Source organism: Maniola hyperantus, chromosome 17 (genome assembly GCF_902806685.2).
Source record: "Maniola hyperantus chromosome 17, iAphHyp1.2, whole genome shotgun sequence".
NCBI classification, from domain to species: Eukaryota; Metazoa; Arthropoda; class Insecta; order Lepidoptera; family Nymphalidae; genus Maniola; species Maniola hyperantus.
Window position 1 is genome coordinate 1,033,204 of NC_048552.1, and position 21,345 is coordinate 1,054,548.

Sequence of the window (21,345 nt, forward strand, 5' to 3'; positions counted from 1 at the left end):
TAAATAAAAAAATAACTTAATTATTAATCATTCACAGCTCAGACAATAGTACCTCGATGTTTCAGACTGTTTAAGTATCGAGGTACAGATTAATAAACAATTAAACATCGCTTCATGAAGGTGTTTGTTTTTCTTTCATAGCTCCGTAATAATAATTGGAAATGACTCGCAATTAGCGATGGGCATTATTGCTAATAGCTAATAGTAGGTTAGGACGTCCGCCTTTTAATAATCCATACTAACATTATAAATTCGAAAGTGTGTCTGTCTGTCTGCTAGCTTTTCACGGCTCAACCGTTCAACCTATTTTGATGAAATTTGGTACAGAGATAGCTTGCATCCCGGGGAAGGACATAGGCTACTTTTTATCCCGGAAAAACAAAGAGTTCCTACGGGATTTTTAAAAACTAAATCCACGCGGACGAAGTCGCGGGCATTCTCTATTTAAGTATAAGTTTGACATGTTGAATATGCTTCCGCAGGGCGATTGTCTAAAACCTGCATCAATCATTATTACAATCTCAATTGTTCTGATTGGCTGAATTTGTGCGATTCTTGTTGCAACAATGCATTGTGGCCAATAGTGAGCGAGCATTAACCAATCAGAGATGATTGCGATCGTGACATTGTAGCTGTCAAACAACCGCGGTAGGGCCACTGGTCTACCCAGTTAAACTATTTTTTTGTCTTATTAAGTAGGTAAGTATGTACCTAAGTAGGTAGGCCTAATTAAATCTTTTTATTGCAAGGCCCTTTGAATGGCCTCGGTTATTGTGAAAGGACTCAAACGTAATGCTAATGTCAACACCCTAACTAGTTTTGGGCCTACTATCGAGCACAAACGCCTACTTGCATCTTTTCGGAGCCTAATAAAATAATTAAAACAAAAAACATCATCAAGTCATAAATATTTAATTTAAAAAAATTGGAAAAACATTATGGACCTGCAGGTTTCCTCTCAGTGTTTTCCTAGATAAACGTTCTACAACGTACAAGGGATTGGACCTATTTATAATTGTTTAAAACGCACGTACCTACTTACAATATTTATGCTCTTAGAACAACCCGGCTTAATATAATACTTACTGTTTCTCACATCTCAGAATCACACCCGTGGGAACTATTTAATTTTCCAGGATAATAAGTAGCCTATGTCCTTCCCCGGGATGTAAGCTAACTCTGTACCTACCTAATCTCAACAAAATCGGTTAAACTGTTGGGCCGAGAAAAGCTAGCAGACAGACAGACAGGCACACTTTCGCGTTTATAATACTACTAGTATTAATTTAATTTTTCACTTGTACCTGTAGGTGTTCTATAGATTGATTTTAATTTTGTGACATTTGCCATACTCGTACGGTCTGCAGAATAAGTGCTTTGTCGGTTTGTTTATTATTATTACTCTGTGTAATTTATTACTTACGTATTTATTCTCAAGCATTGTATGTTTAGCATGCTTTAAAAGGGAAGACAGCTTGATATGTCGTGTACCTATTAGGGCATGTGCAATAATGCCAATATGAATTTATACATTTGCCCGCGGCAAGCATTGCAATGTCTCTTTCAACTGTACCTATATTATATTTTGTAATTTGTTTGAACGACTCGCTTGTTGAAGGTAGGTTTACTTTGTCCGATACCTTCACGCAAGTCCAACAACAATTGTACAGAGTTTATATTTCTACAACGTCCAAAAGGGTTAGATGACGGCGAGTGTCACTCGCGACGCCTCTAAAAGCATGCGTTGGTCGGAGTGCTCGACTATTTTTTAATTCTTATAAACCATCGATGTTACTTTTTACTCGTCCAGGTCCTCCGCGGGTCCACGGTGTGGCAAGCGAAGTAGGTATACGAGCTATTGCTTCCCAATAACACCATTTGTACCAGAATTTCCGATCCCTGGTGAAAAATGAAAATTTATCTAGCTGCAAAGTAGGGTAGAGGCTCCAGTGAATGAACGCTCTATTCGATTTTCAAATCACGGGTTTTTGAGAATATTAAGAGCTGAAATAAAATAGAAACCGGCTGATATACATTTTTATAATGTTTGGTTACAAATTTTCCACACTAGCGGTATTAAATTGTGCAGTACGCGGCAGAAAATAATTAATGTTCACGGGCATAAGCTAGTTAATAAATAAAACAAAAGTATTTTGTTTTGACCATCAAGGCTTATGTTAGTAATACATATATCTTAAACCTATTTGTTAGTAAAATTAGTAACTACGGTACCTACGCTACTAATAGAACCGATATTTTGTCAGTACATGAACAATATACTTAGGTACTCTGATAAACCATACATCAGTGGTTAATTTAATAACAGGTAACCCGCCTGATTGTTATGGAATGGATACCTACTTGAAGAGAGAGATGAATATTTTGTAAACAATTATTTAACAAAATATAATATTATGCAAAACTAATGAGTGCGATATGCAAATTAAACTTGATAGGTATAGGTAGCTACCTAATTCTACGAGTATACATAGTGCATAATCAGCATAATAATCGTAGACGGTAGAAGTAGGTGCCTAATACCTAAATTATGCACAGGCACAATCTAAATCAGACAGAGATTGTCGTATACAAAAGCGAATATTAATATTCCTTTGGTATTAGTGTACCACGTAGGTAAACACAATATGACGTAACATTCTTGCTAAAAACAATACGTAGGTAGGAACATGTTTTATGCATACTTAGTACAAAAACACTCGTCATAAGTTCTAATAATAATAATTATTATTTATCAATGATATAAAAGTCAGTAATTACACGAATTACACATTTTACAGCATAAAACCCATTCAATTCAATTCATTGATTTTCACACACTATTAGCTTCCCAATCTTCTTCTGGAGTAATTTTTACAAGACCTTTCGTAATATCCCAAAGGGTTTTTGTAAATTTTCGATCGTTGACCAACCAGTGATTTATCCATTTCCAACAAAACATATAAACCTGACCACTTTCCATATCTAACTTAGGGTCAGCTGCTAGTGCTGCGACTTGCCTCCCCACCTCTTCTTTAGTCTGTCCGACCAAATCCACAAACAATTTATAAATATTCTTAACAACATCGGGGAGGACCTTTAAAATATCTGTATCTTGAACCACGGATGGATCAAAACTGTTTGCAGTTACACCACTAACTCTAAAACGATTATCCAGTTCTGCTGTGAATAACGCAAGCGCTAATTTAGAATTTGCGAATAGTTCAATGGAATTATTGAATCTTCCTACATCATTCCAATGGTTGAAGTCGATGTGTCCGACTAACATCGCTGCTGAAGAACTGTTGATTATTCGACTCGGAGCTGAACTCTTCAACAAAGGCAGCAATAGATACGTAAGTAAGAATGTGCCAAAGTAGTTCACTTGCATTGATAAATTGAGTCCATCTTGAGTTAGCCGATCTGGGAGCCCTATTGTTGCAGCGTTATTGATGAGTATGTCGAGTCGTTCTTGTGTATTGATAGTATTAGCAGCGAAGTTTCTGACTGATTGAAGGGATGCAAAATCTACCAGATCGTATGATACAAGTTTGTTGTTCGTTATTTTTTGAATTTCATCTCTCGCTTGGGTGAGTTTGGTTTCATTTCGGCTTGCGATGATCACTTTAGCTCCTCGAAACGCAAGGTCTTTTGCCGTTTCGAATCCTATCCCGGAACTTCCTCCAGTCACTATTACTGTCTTCCCGTCTAGACGAGTGTCTTTATCACACATTGTCACTTTTAATGTCGCAATAACTATATTAACAGTTTGGACTTCACTCAGAGACTACTTTTATTTTAATAATTTATTTTATTTATCAATGTCACACAAAACAGTTTACAACATCTTAGAAGTAATTATATTTACATATGGATTAGTTTCAAAATTAGTTGCAAAACTACAAGTAAACAGTGCCGGTCCGAGGCTACTTTTAGAATGGAGCGAGATTTAAGTAAGTACGTATGGCGCTTGGCCATAATAGAAATACGCAGGATATGCGTCAATGAGTGTAAAAAGGTACTAAGTGCCTTTGTTAAGTTATAGGCACTTAGACCCTTTCTACCCTCATGACGTGCTTGTTGTTCACTTGTTTATTACCAACCGATTAAAGAAGACAATTGGTCGAAGTTGGCCGTGAGTGTGGTGAGAAACAAGCCGCGCGTGCGACCATGGAACATTTGGATAACAATCTACTCTCTGTCTATCGTAGATCTCATTAATGAAAACATTCTGCTCTACTAGCGGTGAAAGTAGATCATATCATCTATAAGGAGGTGTGGTTGTTTGTATATCTGTTTGAAAACTTTATTGCAAACAAATACAAGAAATGATTCAATATCATGCAAAGGCGGTCTTATCGCTTTTGCCAATCTCTCCCAGACAACCTTTGGAGAAAGGAAAAGAAAGTAAGAAAGGCATGTCTGCCGCTCTTTGCAATATTTAGTTATATAAATATACTAGTCGAACAGCCGCGACTTCGTTCGGGTGGAATTCATAAACATCATTCCTTAGTGGGGAGGTTGTTATAACAACGTTGACCTAAGTCGGTAAATGAATGGATGACCGACTTTGAAGGTTTGCAAAGGTAAATGCTTACTCGTAATTTTCTAATTGCCCACAAGCTCAACAATAACAAAGTAGGTAAGTATCCAAATTTTAACAAACTCATTCGAATGAGATAAAAAAATTGGACCGATATTATATTATCATATCTTTCAAAAATCCTACCATAAAATGTATTTTTTTTCAATTTGACACTAAGATCACATAATGCAAAACCATCGCAAAAATTATGAACCCCCAAAACTTCTCCCCTGCCTACAGCCATGGTACCTAATGATTGCAAAATAGTAATTTAGGTAGGTCTGTAGTATGTAGTTAGAAATATTTTGCAATCATTAGAAGCATAAAATATAGATCGTTAAAAATACATTATGAACATTATGTGTATTACATACAATACCTAGATGATGATAATATAATATTATGATTTAAAATACCTAGTTTAGTAGAGTTTAGTACTCAATCTATTAGATTGCCAATAACTACATACCTAGTACCTACCTACAAACAAAATGAAATACTTATTTTTTATGTGTTCAATTTTCTGTTTTTATTACGTTTACGCAGTAAGCAATTAATTAATATCCTTGACTTGTGAGAGGGACAAAATATAAATCGCGGAAAGGTTATGTTACTAATGTGAGATGTTTATTCTTACAGGATTTTCGTCAAGAAAAAGCAAAAATTATCTATGCAAATCCTAATTATATAAAGGATGCGCACGTATTCACAGGGCGTCGAACCCGCAACGATTCCTACTACACCAATCTCACGGCAACCACGTTGACGACTTTTGGTAACAATGTTAGTGTAAGTATTGACTTCATAGCAGTCCCTTATCAGGCTCAAAATATCGATGTACTTATTCAAAATGTTTGTCACTAGTGGTTCGCCTTAAACTATGACTGAAATCTATAGAGAGTGCTTTGACTTAGCTTAGACTGTCACTGTTAAAACAAGACAGATTTATGCCAGCTATATAACGCTGTCTCGTTTTAACCGTGTCCTGAGTCTGAGCAAAGTCAGAGTGCGCTCTATAAATCTCACCCTAAGACTTCGCGGTATTGTCGGTATTGTTGTATATTTGTTGTTCAAGTCCAGGATATAACTGAAATTAAACACAAGTTTCAGTTTCTGATATGTAGCCGTTTTTGACATATAGCGTCGCATTCGATCTCCACTTTAAAACCCCCCATTTCGTATGGGGCTCCCATGATAAAGCTTTTTATATTTTTTTATGCAATATTTGGCTAAAGGCAATCAGTTTACTATGTTTAAATTTGAAGAAATTACGTTCAGTAATTCAGAAGTTATGACAAACGGACAGATGGACCAGTGCAATTTCACTCAAGTAGACTCAGAGACCTCGCTTCGCTCGGTCAATCATGTATAGCATTAATTAGCAGTTTCTTCCTCAAGCTTTACTTTTAAAATAATTATTTTCTTGGTTTCCTAGGCTGCAATCACCTTGCAAATAATGTCCGGTGGAGATTTCAGACTGAGCCAAAAGTTGTGCGACATCATGAAAGAAGTCTGGATCATAAATTTTGTGAAAGCGCACTCCGATTTGGACACCACATGCCCATTTCCACCAGTAAGTTTGTCTGTTAGAGCCCCTTATAAAAATGGTAAAAAAGGAACTCTTAGGTATTATCATAGGTATTTCTACGTCCGTTAAAGGAATAGTTTTAAACAAAATCATTTTTCAACCGAAATTCCGTATAGTTTGCAAAGTCAAATATCTAAAATACTTCATTAAAATTAGTTCACTTTCACGTGCACACTTTATTCCTTTACTCTCATAGTCTGTGGGTCAGCAATCTAACATGATTGGAGAGAGATCAGGTGCAGGACATAGCTTTACGTTCATGAGGTATCACCGCTAACTTATCAACTACTACTGAGAAAATTTCCTTGACCCTCAGTAACTTTCGAATTTTTGTTTAGGCCACATACAACATATTCAACATGGTGTTGCCACCAAAGAACATGCCGATCCCAATGATAGCCAGCGACTATTACATTATAATGGAGATATTCGTGACGAGGTCAAAGGAGCAGATCCTGAAGGTGATCATGGTTTTGCGCTACGAGGAGACCAAGTGGAACAGATCTTGAACCAAATTAATAAAGTTTTCTCTTTTTCTGCCTCTTTACTACTGAATTCTGACAGTTATCTCTTCATATACCTTGCTAAACAGAAATTCAATGATTATTATCAGACATCTTTGCTCAATGCTACCCTTATATCTGTCCACTCCCAGGGTTTTCTAAAGACATGACTTTTCTTCTACCAATGCGTCTTAAATAAAATTTATTCATTGATTTTTCTTTGTGTAATTTTTTATTGTTTATAGTCATCTTCTATCCTTAATCCCCTCCCTTTGTCACTTCTTGTTTCTTCTACCAAAGTATAATATTGTTCAGGCACAACAGCATTACGCTCAAAATGTTCTATTCACTTCCATTCTAATTTACTACCTTCGACTGCAATCGATTGAGCTATTACGGGATGATGTTAGTCTAATACGGAATTTAGGATGCCCTGCCATGAGTTTCGTAATTTAATATCACTAAAACTCCTCCTTGGAGTAAAATAAAGTCACTTGTTATCAGATTTTTAACTGACTTCCAAAAAGAAGCAGGTTTATAATTCGGCGCCTTTAAAAACCAGTATACCTACCTAATAACCTAACAGTAATGGAGGCAATTTCAAACCAGGCCATTCTGAATCAGGCAGTGGCAGAATTTATTAGGCTTTCGCTATTCGGAAGATCTTACGTTGTGCAAGAACATGTTGAATCTGGATTTCACAAAATGAAACAAAGTTTACAAAAGTTCAAAGACAAAACACTTTATTTACAAATCATTAAACTACTAACTAGTTGGGTGTATGTCGGATCACATCAGCAGCTTTCTCCGCCATGGCCACCACAACAGAATTCGGGTACAGAGAAATTGGTGATGGAAACACGCTGGCATCCATAATACGCACTCCTATAACATTCTTTACTCTGAAAAATATATTATATCGATTTGTCTTTGATTGTCATCAGGGTTGTATTGGCAGGTAAATTCAGGAAATGCATTCTAAAGGTCTCAGTCAAATGTTGAGCCTACAATTTCTCAATCGACTTACAAAAGAAAGTTCTCAATTCAATGCGTATATTTTTTCTATGTATTTAAATTTACACCTATTCCTCTCACATTTCTGGTTCGATTTGCAAGATTTTTTTACTCAATAAAGGATATATACAGATTTACTGTGTCCGCATAAATTATGGAGATTCAGGAACTCTTGATGGTAAATTGAAACTGTAGGTAATTAGCAACGTATTCACAATTAAACTCAAGATCCAACTCCTCAACACTGATAATGCATGACAGCACTTGTAAGCCATAGGGATTAAGGAACTGTTCATGGTCAAATAATTTAGTAGTAGTTGCCCAGCATTGACTTCAAATTATAGAGTTCCCAGGGGATTTAAAAAATCTATAAATCTACGTTCGGTTCTACGTAAAGTTTTCACTTCTCCAAAAGGTCTGCAGGTATGTTTAGAAGATTCTCTTCGAAACCAAAAAATGAGTCAATAATTATTTTCACCTGTTTTTCGATTTTCGATTTTTACTGACCTCAAGTATTCATCCACCACTCTCCCCCCCGCGCAAGTGCCAGCCGCGTGGTGCCCCGTCACAGCGGCTTCCCTTATCATACACTCCAGATATGCATCTGGAGGGCTGTAGACTATACGCTTCGGTTTCGGAATTTCCTTCAATTTTTTATCGCTTGGAGATTTTATCCTGGAATTTAAGGCTTATAAAGGGTTTCTTATTTGAGAGGAGACCCGAGCTCTGTAGTGAACCAGTCATGGGTATGATGATGATGATGAAGCTAGATAGCTTATTAATATAGATTTAACATTGAAGGAAAATACGGTGCGAAAACCTGTGTGCTCCACAATGCTCTCCAGAGGAGACTTGTGCTCCATAGTGAGTCAGCGATGGATTGATCATGATGAAGTTAAAACCAAGAAACTTTGTCGTACTTTTTCCTCCTCTTCACAAGTCCTATTTGCTCCTGTTTGGTGTAGTTCCAGAACATGAGGCATCGCTCCGACCGCGGCCAGTGGATGCGCGCTCCGATTGATTGGAAAGGTTTTGTTGATACCAGCTTTTCTGCTCTCCGGATTGCTGCAGATGAAGGTATTTTTAAAATAATATCAGCAACGTCAGCTTAGGTTAAGGACTCCTAGCCCAAATATAAAGAAGAGACCTCTTCTTTATATTGGTTAGAACTTCGGCCTCCTGTTAGGAGAGGGGTCAGGGGTCCGATATTTTGGGCTCGTTCCCACTAGTTCAACAGATTCGTTCAACCATTGTACTAGTGAGACTTCCCCCAGTAGTTCAACTGCGTTTAAATTCTTTTAAGAGTTGAACTACGGGGACTAAATAGTTGAACTCAGATAGTGACTGGGAATTTAAGGAAACTGATTGACATTTCTTTGAGTTTAAAGCAATTAAATATTAAACTTCAACGGTGAAGGAAACTTGCATGAAGTTTGCAGATCCTCATTCGCCCAGCAGGGTAGACTACGGCTTCCAGCCTTCCAACCTTCTCATGCTGAGAGATCCGCGCTTAGCAGTTAAGGCTAGTAATGGGTTGAAATGATGGTGATGATATGCTGCAGTTTTTTTTATCTGAGATGACAGAGGAGTTCTTTAACATAATAAAACTTCATTCCTCACCCTTCACCATACATTTGACGTCGTACTCCCGATGCAAGTAATTGGGATCCACCACTATCGGTACAGATGTACTAGAGTCCTTCAACGTGACAGATCCTCTACTCCTGGGCTGGATGCAAGTTGCGAGGAACATGAAACCTTCTTTTACCGTGTCGTTGAGGAAGGGAAATAGGTCGTGGAAAACCTGTGAGACAAAAATTACTCTTTGGGATATCCGTCTTACTCACACGCTAGACACAGGTATACCGTGTAAGTGAGATGAAATGATTAATTCTGCTCTTTTCAATTTATTTCTTTTTTGGCACGCGCTATTGCATGCCTGTCATTGCTCAATCAAATCTTTCCCCTGCCAATGCATTGCCTTCTAGTTAGGTTAGGATTTTTTATCACTGGAAGTAACGCTGCGTATTATTCAAAGAGTAAATAAGTACCTACCTGAGGTCGATAGTTTGATATCCCTCGCAGCAACCTCTCGCTGGTGGACCCCATTGAGAACAACATGAGAGCTGATGAGTTCTGGTACTCCACGCCCGCTACGGGCGGAAACGCCAAATATCCTGTACATTAAAATACGCATCAGAAGAAAATTTGTTGAATGACCTCGGAACGCAGTGTGTTTACTTTGTGTTGTGTGCAATAAAGTATAATAAATAAATAAGAAAGCGAAAATTAAGAGGTGATTTTCAGATAACTTTGATTTATTTTTACACTCGCACAAAAACACACACACACACACACACAGATACACTAACAAGAGTGTATTTTAAATTTTGTTATTGTTTATTATGTTGAAAAGATTTACCTACTTATTTGCGACGCAAGAGGATGAGCAGGGACCCTGAGATACAGGTTTTGCAACTTACTGCTGATTTTTCTCTGCAAAACTTTTTGTCAAAACTAAGTATAACTGTGTTTAAAGATGGCGTTAACACCGACCTGTGTTTGGTGTGTCACAAATAATTATGTGCTAACGCTGAGATCTGTATTCTGTACCTAAGCGTGATTACTAATTTCACTTTGCTCAGACAATCTCATACGTCTCGATTTAACTCTGTCTTAAGACTGAGCGAAGACAAAGTTCGCTCTTTAGATCTTAGCCTTCATGGCAATTATACAGAACCCAAAGACAATTTAACCAAGATATCTTACCGCTGTTTTTCCAATAATAATCCCACAAAGTAGAGGGGCTGAAGACTTTAGCGAGGGTTACACTGATTGGTTGCTTGATGCTGACGTAGATGGGCAGATTTAAATGATCGTGCAGATTTTGTCCCACGTGCTCATTGGCTGATATTAGATTTAACCGCAATCTGTAAGAGAAAAATGATTATAATTTTGTCATACTCATAATCATAATTATAATCATTTATTTATTTTGATCAGATATGGTAGGTACATTTTTTTTTTTTTTTTTAATACAATAAAACTTAAAGCTAGCCTTATCTAATTACTATATAAATCATGACCGCGTGGAATGGTGCCAAGAATACTGGCTGCATTTCCGCGCTGGACAGCCAGGCTGATCCGCTGCGCAAAAAATGAGCCAGCCCTTCTGTCACCAGTTGAGGCTATTAATCGCGGTGAAATGTCTCGTAAAAAATTTTTAGCACTATAGGTAGGTACATGTATATTATTTACATGGGGTCTTAAAAGTTAGGTAGTCAGTTACATATCCTGCCAAGCATGGCGTGCAAAATTATTTCTAAATTATCTTCATAAATTATCTAATGTCAACACACTAGGTTTTTTCTACCCTCCTCTTTCCACAACCGCACCGCGCGCCACTGTGTGTCTGGTGCACCTCGACCTGTGCCTCGACCGTCCGTTGTGCCAGATCCTTCTTTCCATGCACATGCAAACTGTGGATTTTTTAGTTTCAGCGAAAAGAACAAGAAAGAGGGTAGTTCGCTATTGCCCTTGACAGATTATCCGTTATCTATTATATTACATTAAAATATGTGTGTGTATTGGGTCAGCGATGGATTGAGATGATGATGATGAAGAAGCCCTCACCTGTTAATCAAGTTTCTGGGTCCTATTCCAGATAGAATCATAATCTGTGGCGTTTTGAGGGAACCAGCGCTTAGGATTATTTCTTTGTTTACAAAAATGTTGTCCAGGTTCCGATGATCTCGCAAGATGTACAGGGATGATACCTTTTTGTTCTCGAATCGAATCTGAAAGCATGATCCATATTATAGAAGATTTTCGCTTTGATGCTTTTTAATTTATAGCACTTGGCTGAGAAGCCTACAAATCTTTACGTTGGTATCTCTAGCTAGAGCGTACTCTGACTTTGTTTAGACTTAAGCTTCAGTTAAAACGAGATAGATTTATGCCAGCTATATACCGCTATCGTCGCTGTCTCGTTTTGTTGTCCAATGGTGTCCAAAGTTAAACTAAGTATATGCTCCATAGATCTCAGCCTGGAAAGTTTTGTTGTCTACTCGTAATTTATGGACTTGAACGTCCCAGACTATGAAAAACAAGGTGTTATTTAGCATAGGTAGGGTTATTTTCTGTGCGAAATATCTTTAATCTGGAAATTTATTAATGCAGTACCTACATCATTTTGCATGATCACTTTCTAATATTTCAAGTGTGTAAAACAAAATGTCTTTTTTTATTAATAGGTCAGCGCTTGATTCATCAGGTTGCGAAGCTGAAGTGGCAACGGGCAGTGTACATAGTTTGAAAAACCGATAGGTACCGATAGGAGACCGTACCAAGGTGCTAGAATGGCGACCTTGTAACAGAAAACGCAGCTTTGGTAGACCACTTCTAGGTGGACAGATGACATCAAATGACGAGACCAATGTCCAGCTGTGGGCGTCTATCAGTTGACAACGATGATGTTATGATGCTTGGCAGCAATCAGACTTGAAGGTTGCCTATTATGCTTATCCACTCTTGATTTGAAGATCTTGTATTCCTCTATAAGTGGAAGCTGCAAAGGAATTTCTGAACTATCCCAACGTGTTTTATCAGTTCCCACATACAAAACTTGTAACTTACAGAAATCCCCTGTGTCCCGAGCAGCACATGTAAATTCGGCCTAGTCAGCACTGGCTTTAGATAAGCGTCATACGCCTGGTATCTGCTGCCATCCTTGACGCTGGCTGTTGCCTTCCTGAACAGCGTGTTGTTGTCCGCGATGCTTGAGGATGCTTGCTTGAAAACCGTCATCAGTTCGTCGTGGTCATCTATGAGCTTCAGTTTCATTGGAGCCTGTAATTAAGAAAGTGTCTGTTAATGTTACAGTTTTTCTGCTTAACCAATAATTTAGCATGGAAAATGCTGGCGTCCTGGAGATGGATACAGGTTGCTTTTTACTTAGCTTTTTACTTTTTTTATTGTATGACTAGTTTATGCCCGCGACTACGTCTGCGTGGACTACCCAAATTAAGAACCCCTATTTCCCCCCTTAGGGGTTTAATTTTTAGAAATCCTTTCTTAACGGATGCCTACGTCATAATAGCTATCTGCATTCCAAATTTCAGCCCGATCCGTCCAGTAGTTAGAGCTATGCGTTGATAGATCAGTCGGTCAGTCAGTCAGTCAGTGACCTTTTCCTTAGACTAAGTGTAGCAACAGGTCGAAACCATTGTAAAAATAATGCTCTTCCCGGAAATTTTAAAAACATAAATAAGTAGGTACCTAGGTATCTACCAAATATAATAATATAATAAGGTAATAAAATCAAATCAAAGACACGGTTTATTAGATCAAATTCTTTTACAAAGTCATGTTTTGAAGCACAGCTAATAGATATCAGTTCTTAAACAGAGAATATTAATACTTTCTGTCTGTCTGTTGTGTTTTGATTTTATGCACAATGTGTGCCATCAGGACTACATTTTAAGGCTTAGATATACTTATATGAAATCATAAACAAATAACTCTCCGAGTAGTAGTAAAACTAAAACTACGTTCCATCGAATAACCAAAATAAAACAGATCCTATTTCTTACCTTAGCACAAAATCCCTTGGGCGGGCACATATCTGAATCAAATTCGCTCCTAACAGTCCCAAAGGCCTTCAGGAAGTATGGTTTCAGGTCATCCATCGTCCATCCTTTGAAGCCCAGCCGAGACCAGCGGTTGTAGTCTTCTGGCAGCCCGAAACCATGGAGGAGGAAGTTTATCTGACCAGATCCACCTGGACCCTTGCCTCGTGGAATGATTGGACTCTACAAACATTTTATCATCAGCAGGGCCCTCTTTCCCACTGGGCACTCTGGGCACGTGCCCAGAGCCCACGATCGATAGGGACCCACTAATCCCTGCCAGATCGCCATTCTATAACCCACCGACCGATATTTTATTACCGAAAACATATTTATTTCGATAAAATCTAAGGTCAAAAAGTTCCTCTCGAACAAACGACGATAGAGATTGTTAACTAGTCAAGACTGACTTATATCCGACACTCAGCGGCTGCTGGACTATTATCTACTTTCTATGTCTATTATAAGAAAATAGTACCTACTCTGTCAAGATTATAGGGGCCCCATTATTCTAATGTGCCCGGGGCCCCAATAGGTTAAAGACGGCCCTGATCAACAGCAACATCAAAAACCCATCGCTGGCCCACTATTATGACAGTTCTCCTCTTCGACGACCTCCCTGGCGCAGTGGTAAGCGCTGATGTCTTATTAGTGGGCGGTCCCGGGTTCGATTCCCGGCAGAGGTTTGGTATTTTATAATTCCTAAATTTCTGGTCTGGTCTGGTGGGAGGCTAACGGTAAAGTCGTGCTGCCAAGCGATTTAGCGTTCCGGTACGATTCCGTGTAGAAACCAAAGGGGTGTGGGTTTAATGAAACTGCCATACCCCTTCCAGGTTAGCCCGCTTTCATCTTAGACTGCATCGTCACTTACCATTAGGTGAGATTGCAGTCAAGGGCTAACTTGTAGGTATCTGAATTTAAAAAAAACTTTCTCATTCTGAGAAAAGACCTTTTCTGAGAAGAGATCTTTTTTCTTTTTTTTTAATAGAGATAGCGAGCAAACGAGCAGGCGGGTCACCTGATGTTAAGTGATTACCTACCGCCGCCCATGAAAATTTGCAGCACCAGAGGAACCGCCGCGCCGCCGATGCGTTGCCGGCCTTTTAGGAATTTGTTGGTCCGCCCCTTGAATAACCCCATGTTGTAATCTAGTAGGGGTGATGGGTTGACGATGATCATAACGAGTACCTACCTGATTCCACAGCCCAAAAGACGAGTATTTCTGCGAAGTAGCCCTAATAGACCAGTCGTTGGGTCCCTGCTGCGCCGCCGTGGCAGTGAGCGGTATCTTCGTGAAGTAGCCCATGTGGTCCCCTGCCTCTATGAGCAGCACCTTCACCTCAGGGTTCTCTGACAGGCGCGAGGCGAGCACGCAGCCTGCCGTTCCCGCACCAACTGAAAATTGCAATTTTTAGGGTTCTGGATAAAACTGGAGCCTCGCTAGCTCAACAGTTAAAGGAGCGGACTGAAAACCGGTTCAAATCCCACCCGTTGCACTATATTGTCGTACCTACTCCTAGCACAAGCTTTAAGCTTAATTGGAGGGGAAAGGGGAATATTAGTCAGCAACTTGGCTGATATTCTTTAAAAAAAACGGAACCCTTATAGGATCACTTTGTTGTATGCCAGTCTGTCTGTTAAGAAACCTAGAGGGTACTTCCCGTTGACTTAGAATCATGAAATTTGGCAGGTAGGTAGGTCTTATAGCACATGTAAGGTGAAAAATCCGAAAACCGTGAATTTGTGGTAACATAATGAAAAAATAAATAAATTGTGGTCATGAACTAATAATTATTAGTGTTTTCAATTTTCAAAGTAAGATAACTATATCAAGTGGGGTATCATATGAAAGGTCTTCACCTGTGCATTCTAAAATAGATTTTTATTTATTTTTATGTATCATAGTCTTTGAATTATCCTGCAAAATGTCGAAAAAATACGACTGTAGTACGGAACCTTCATTGCGCGAGCCTGACCTTGGCCGGTTTTTATTTATTTATTGTGAAACTAGATGATGCCCGCGACTTCGTCCGCGTGGATTTAGGTTCTTAAATGTCCTGTGGGAACTCTTCAATTTTCCGGGATAAAAAGTAGCCTATGTCCTTCCCCGGGATGCAAGCTATCTCTGTACCAAATTTCGTCAAAATCGGTTGAACGGTTGAGCCGTGAAAAGCTAGCAGACAGACAGACACACTTTCGCATTTATAATATTAGTATGGATGTGAATGTCTTTTTAGTATCGCCTAAATTGTTTTTCAATAGCAATAAAAATGTATGCAGATACTGCTGTACTAAAATGATTAGGTATACTGGAGACGTATTGAATCACTTTATTAATATAAAGTCCTAGCTACTTATCCCCAATCTGCCAAGCCGCACCTGGCCAGCGTGGTGGACTATAGCCAAACCGTTCTCATATTGAGAGAAGACTCGTGCTCTGTAGTGAGCCAGCGATGGGTTGATCATGATGATTAGGTACCTACTTATCTAGTTAAAATTCCTTACCTATAATATAATCATATCGTTTGTCCGGCTTGGCGACAAAGCTGCTATACACGTTCGCGTACTTGTGGTACAGCACATATGACACGCACGCCACCAGCACGCTAATCAGGTACGACAGCACCGCCATGCTTGCCTGGGCACGGCACGGCACGGCACGAATGTTGACTGGCCACCGCTACGTATTCCAGGCATTGCTACCGGCACTAATTGGATTAGACAGGTGCGCGGAACTTTGGGTCGAACTTTGTTCTTTTCATTTCTATACAATTGTGCAAGAAAGATGCCCCTATGTTAGCTCGACTCCCTAGACAAAGTATAAAAGTATTGTTTTTTACATAAATTGTGAGGGGTTTTTATTATAGCCTGATTATTTTTGATTAGCAATAAAAATGTTCAGTCATTTCTGTAGTAAAGTGTGAGAAAATCCAGTACCTAAGCTAATTTATATCCTTTGATAAAGTGAAATTTTAGACCTATCTAATTACTTAATTATTAATATAGGTAGGTGTGGCCGATTCTCTTGTACACAATCTCTAAACTAAACTAATAGGTCTAAATCTAGTGCTATCCTTTTCCGCAAGCAACATTATGAAAGGGATAGCAATAGATTTAGAAGTGTCATTTTTAGTTTAGTTTAGAGATTGTGTACAACGGAATTGGCCACATTAGCTACTTATCCAGTTGAAAATCCTCACCTATAATATAATCATATCGTTTATCCGGCTTGGCAACAAAGCTGCTATACACGTTCCCGTACTTGTGGTACAGCACATATGACACGCACGCCACCAGCACGCTAATCAGGTACGACAGCACCGCCATGCTTGCCTGGGCACGGCACGGCACGGCACGAATGTTGACTGGCCACCGCTACCTATTCCAGGCATTGCTACCGGCACTAATTGAACTGTAGAATATTCCTTACTATACTCTATCCACTGAGAGAAGTTAGTATAGGGCTCTCTGTTAGTCTATCGTCCGGAAAGAAACCAGTCCTGGAGTCGGGAGGCGCACCTTTGTGTTCCTGGTGCGCCTCAGACGGTGTGTAGGGACTTCATTGGTCTCCTGAGGTGGGTCCTCAGCAGGCGCCGCTGGCTGGGTTGCGCGAACGTGTTTGGCCCCGTAGCCCAGCCACCAGGCGATGCGTGGAACATCGTAAGGTTTTAGTCGGTAACAGTCCGACATAACCTCCATACCTCCCCGGGTGCGAGGATGCATCCATGAGGATTTCCCCACGGAAAAAAGGGCTCTCTGTTACGTTATCCTGTACAAATGGTAAAGACAAAAACTCAGTGGGCGTTAACCATTTTGAGTGGCCAACCAATCACAAACGAAACTATGTTTTCGAATGTTTTTTGATATCATACTTTCTCTAATAGACTACCTATCTATATGAATACCCCAAAATGTTTTCAAATCCGTTCCGTAGTTTCGGCGTTCTATGAATACCCACCCACCCACTTACCTATGTAAGTGAGTACATAGAATTTACAAAGATAGGTAGATACTTAAAAGTTGAAACTGAAAATATAAGTAGGTACATAGGTCTCTAAATCAGATTTTTTTCAAATTTTCTGATTCAGAGACCTAGGACCTAGGTACTAACCTAACCTAGTTACAAAAACAAAAGATGGGGCATAAATGTTGGCAACCCCTGTCGGAAAACCTAAGAGGATTACATTCCCGGGTGACGTCGGAAATCAATATTTTATTTATACTGAACGATTTCACAATTTCGCTTTTTGCTTACACAAGCTATAATTATTATATTATAGTAAATAATGTAGGTATAGGTACATCTCTGCATTGATTTCATTATTGCTGAGGGTCGCGACCCCTTTCTGTTAATCATCTGGTCAGGGATTTTTCAGGATTATGCTGTGGGCTCTTGAGATCTATAGAGCGCACTTAGACTTTTCTCAAACTTAAGATTGAGTTAAAACGAGACAGATTTATGTGAGAGATGTTGCTCTGTTTCGTTTTAACTCTGTCTTAAGTCTAAGCAAAGTCAGAGTGCGCTCTATAGATCTCACCTTTAGGCTGCTTGGCTAGGCAGTTACTTTTAACAGTGAAGGAAAACATCGTGAGGAAACCTGCATACCTACTCTCCGTAAAGTTCTCAAAGGTGCGTGAAGTCTGCCAATCGGTACATGGCCAGCGTGGTAGACTATGACCATAACCCTTTTCATTTTGAGAGGAGACCCATGCTCTGTAGTGAGCCGGTCATGGTTTGATCATAATGAAGTAGGTACTGAGCACGTGTTTCCTCTAACTAGCCAGTCAGATTGAGAACGGTTTAGTTAGGCCATAGTCCACCACGCTTGCCAGCCTTCATGAAACATGCAGGTTCCCTCACGATGTTTTCCTTCACTGTCATGGCAAGTGATATAAAACGCACGAAAAGTTAGTGGTGCGTGCAGGAATCGAACCCTGGACCTCACGAATAGGAGGCCAGTCTTAATTATTAGAATTAGTATCAATAAGCTTCTTTACTGCTAAATGGTTTGTAATAATTGAACACCTTTAAGATGATTAAGCATGACCCTAGGAAACCCTATTAAATTCGTTAACAAATAAGTAGGTATATACCTTATGAAGTCAAGAAATACCCAACTATGCGAGGTTGTGATAGCCTAGTGGTTAGGACGTCCGCCCTCTAATCGGAGGTCGGGGGTTCGATCCCGGGCACGCACCTCTAACTTTTCGGAGTTATGTGCGTTTTAAGTAATTAAATATCACTCGCTTTAACGATGAAGGACAACATCGTGACGAAACCATGCCTAAGAGTTCTCTATAATGTTCTCAAAGATGTGTGAAGTCTACCAATCCGCACATAGCCAGTGTGGTAGACTATCGCCAAATCCCTTTTCACTCTGAGAGGAGACCCGTGTTCTGTAGTGAGGTGGCTATGGGTTGATCATGATGATGTGAGGTTACCATATTGTCACATTTTCTGTCTTGTTCTTGGAATACAAATTCCCGATGGTATATTAAAGGTTACTTTGACAAGTATAGGTCAGGTAATCAACAATTTAGCTGGAGAATAAGGGAATATTAGTCTTACTCGAAATTAAAAAAAACTTTATTTTACTAAAATAGGTATATTAAGTATGACTTAGTATTTCATAAAAAACACTGGCTACCTACCGTTTTAGGGTTCCGTACCTCAAAAGGAAAAACGGAACCCTTATAGGATCACTTTGTTGTCTGTCTGTCAAGAAACCTACAGGGTACTTCCCGTTGACCTAGAATCATGAAATTTGGCAGGTAGGTAGATCTTATAGCTGAAATTCGGGGAAAAATCTAAAACTCGTGAATTTAGGGTTACATCATACAACTATATCAAGCAAGTGGGGTATCATATGAAAGGGCTTTACCTGTGCATTCTAAAACAGATTTTTATGCATCATAGTTTTTGAATTATAATGAAAAAATACGACTGTAGCATGGAACCCTCGCTGCGCGAGCATGACTCGCACTTGGCCGGTTTTTTATACAGAATCTCTGAACTAAATCTTGTGCTATCCTTTTCTGCACGGAGCATTACGAAAGGGTTAGCAATACATTAAGACCTGACATTTATTTTAGAGGTTGTGAATTAGTTACAGTTGTTGATTTCAATAACACAAGTTACAGTGCGACAAGGCTCTCTTGGCACTTGAATGACATTGACAGGGGGCGCTGTCGGAGAACAAAGGCTTAGTAGAATATTCAAACAAGAACAAAGGGGACACATAACGGAACGTTAGTTCCGATTTTCGACACGCGCCAAGATAGCCTTGTCGCACTGTATGCTAGATTTCATAGTCATAAAAAATAAATAAAAAAACATGACTGCATACATCTAAATCTGTACAGGTTTTTAGAAGGTATAGTGGAATAAACTCACATACATACATACAATAATGATTCATTGTGGGCAGTTGGGTAAAAAATTTATACAGAATTGTATTATAAGTTAATTTCTCCGCCATCTTCAATCATCTCTCCCACAGCCGGCACCATGACGGGTGCTTCAATGACCTGCTTCCTGCCCTTGGAGTCTACCACCTCAATGGTCTCCGGTTCTACCTCCATTTCTGTGTCCTCCGCTGCTTGCTTCTGTTTCATCCCTGCTGCTGGGGATCTAAAACAAAGTTGAGTATATTTTTAAGTGTTGTATAGTAGCAGGCATTACTTTGCGGAAGTCCATGATATACAATGAACCAAAAGCTTAATTTGCTATAATCCGCTGAATCAGGTCGAATCTGTATGGTGCAACATCCAGTATGCGAAATACACATACATTTTGTATACATTTTTAGGATTCTGTATCTCCTGAGAAAAAAGGAACCCTTGTAGGATCACTTCTTTGTCTATCTATTGTGTCTGTCGAGACCCGTCAAGGGAATCAAAAACTATAAAATAAATAAAAATAAAATAGTAGAAGAAAGTACTAGGACAACTCATAAGTACCTTAACAAGGCTTGTTTACAACTAGCTTATGCTCGCATCTGCATGGACTACACAAATTTCAAACCCCCATTTCACCCCCTTAGGGGTTGAATTTTCAAAAATCCTTTCTTAGCAGATGCCTACATCAAAATAGGTATCTGCATGCCAAATTTCAGCCCAATCCGTCCAGTAGTTTGAGCTGTGTGTTGATAGATTAGTCAGTCAGTCAGTCACCTTTTCCTTTTATATATTTAGATAAAATACATTCGAGCATCACATAGTTACCCTTTCAGCTTATTTTACAATATTGAGTAACTTTCATTGTTTAACTAGGTAGCAAGCAAAATGTTACTTCTGACAAGAGCCTTCTATCTTAGACACTTCTAACTTAAAGCATGTACTGTGACTTTATGTAAGCTAAGTATCTATAGATCTCAGAGCAAGTTTTTAACAGTTACCTGATAAGAGAAATATCCCGCTGAACCTCTCTAACATCTCTCTGCCACTCAACTTCACGTCCTTTCCTTAACCTCTGCATAATGTAGTTATTAGACCGCCTCTGCCTGATCTCCTCCACTTTCTTCATGGCTTCAATGGTCTTACTCCACAATTCACGGTTATATTTGATAGGTGCATGACGACGTTTCTCGAACTCAAAGGATGGGTCGATGGCCAATTCTTTGCCAGCAGTCTTACGGTACGCTTTAGTCCATTTGGTTTTACGTGGGTTCTTCTTCTTTTTGAACGCTGCATGGCATTTAGAACGGCAAAACCTGAAAATCTGAAAGGGTAACACCACTTCATAAACTTATGCAATTATGTGAGAAATATGTAGGTGGTAACTCGATTTTTTTTTGTTGGCTTATACTCTACCTTGCAATCGTTTCTCACAAATTGGATCCCATGGCCAGGATATATCCTGGATGAGCAGAAATAGCAAGTTTCTATACGCATTTTTCACACGTGCTGTTTTTGTTGTTTTGACAGCACGTCAAAGGAAAGAAACATGGCCGTTGCTTTGTGTTGCCACCTCCCATGAATTAATTTTATATTTTGAAAAGTAAATGGTTTTGTAAATTGTTTTCTTTTATT

At 39.1% G+C, this 21,345-nt stretch overlaps 6 protein-coding genes across 7 annotated transcripts in view; 3 read left to right on the forward strand and 3 right to left on the reverse strand.

The window, feature by feature from the left end:
• The window catches only part of LOC117990006 (ubiquitin-associated protein 1), a 184,491-nt gene that overhangs the window by 111,620 nt on the left and 51,526 nt on the right, over positions 1–21,345 (forward strand). The gene's annotated exons all lie outside the window — the stretch shown is intronic.
• Chsy (Chondroitin sulfate synthase) overlaps positions 1–21,345 on the forward strand; it is a 144,375-nt gene that overhangs the window by 99,666 nt on the left and 23,364 nt on the right. The gene's annotated exons all lie outside the window — the stretch shown is intronic.
• ninaG (neither inactivation nor afterpotential protein G) lies at positions 1,882–15,991 on the reverse strand. Of its 2 annotated transcripts, XM_069504052.1 has the most exons (12): positions 15,820–15,991; positions 14,507–14,709; positions 13,279–13,497; positions 12,323–12,535; positions 11,321–11,484; positions 10,457–10,617; positions 9,743–9,864; positions 9,308–9,491; positions 8,608–8,752; positions 8,195–8,362; positions 7,444–7,575; positions 1,882–1,899 (listed from the first exon to the last, which is right to left on the reverse strand). In XM_069504052.1, coding segments are annotated over exons 1-12 (1,839 nt in total). In that variant the 5' UTR covers positions 15,947–15,991; the 3' UTR covers positions 1,882–1,898. The 2 variants fall into 2 exon arrangements, with proteins under 2 accessions (XP_069360153.1, XP_034833429.1); XM_034977538.2 differs by lacking the exon at positions 1,882–1,899 and having other exon boundaries at positions 7,399–7,575.
• On the reverse strand, positions 2,027–3,924 carry LOC117990098 (retinol dehydrogenase 13-like). The gene has a single exon (XM_034977544.2). It carries the CDS (start codon positions 3,728–3,730, stop codon positions 2,831–2,833), a length of 900 nt encoding a protein of 299 aa, XP_034833435.1. The 5' UTR covers positions 3,731–3,924; the 3' UTR covers positions 2,027–2,830.
• Positions 5,074–6,779, forward strand: LOC117990197 (uncharacterized). The gene is made up of 4 exons (XM_034977661.2): positions 5,074–5,127; positions 5,222–5,371; positions 6,018–6,155; positions 6,509–6,779. The coding sequence occupies exons 1-4, from the start codon at positions 5,074–5,076 to the stop codon at positions 6,677–6,679; spliced, it is 513 nt and encodes a 170-aa protein (XP_034833552.1). The 3' UTR covers positions 6,680–6,779.
• Positions 18,884–21,275, reverse strand: RpL24-like (ribosomal protein L24-like). Its single transcript, XM_034977547.2, has 3 exons — positions 21,127–21,275; positions 20,712–21,034; positions 18,884–19,945 (listed from the first exon to the last, which is right to left on the reverse strand). The coding sequence occupies exons 1-3, from the start codon at positions 21,205–21,207 to the stop codon at positions 19,771–19,773; spliced, it is 579 nt and encodes a 192-aa protein (XP_034833438.1). The 5' UTR covers positions 21,208–21,275; the 3' UTR covers positions 18,884–19,770.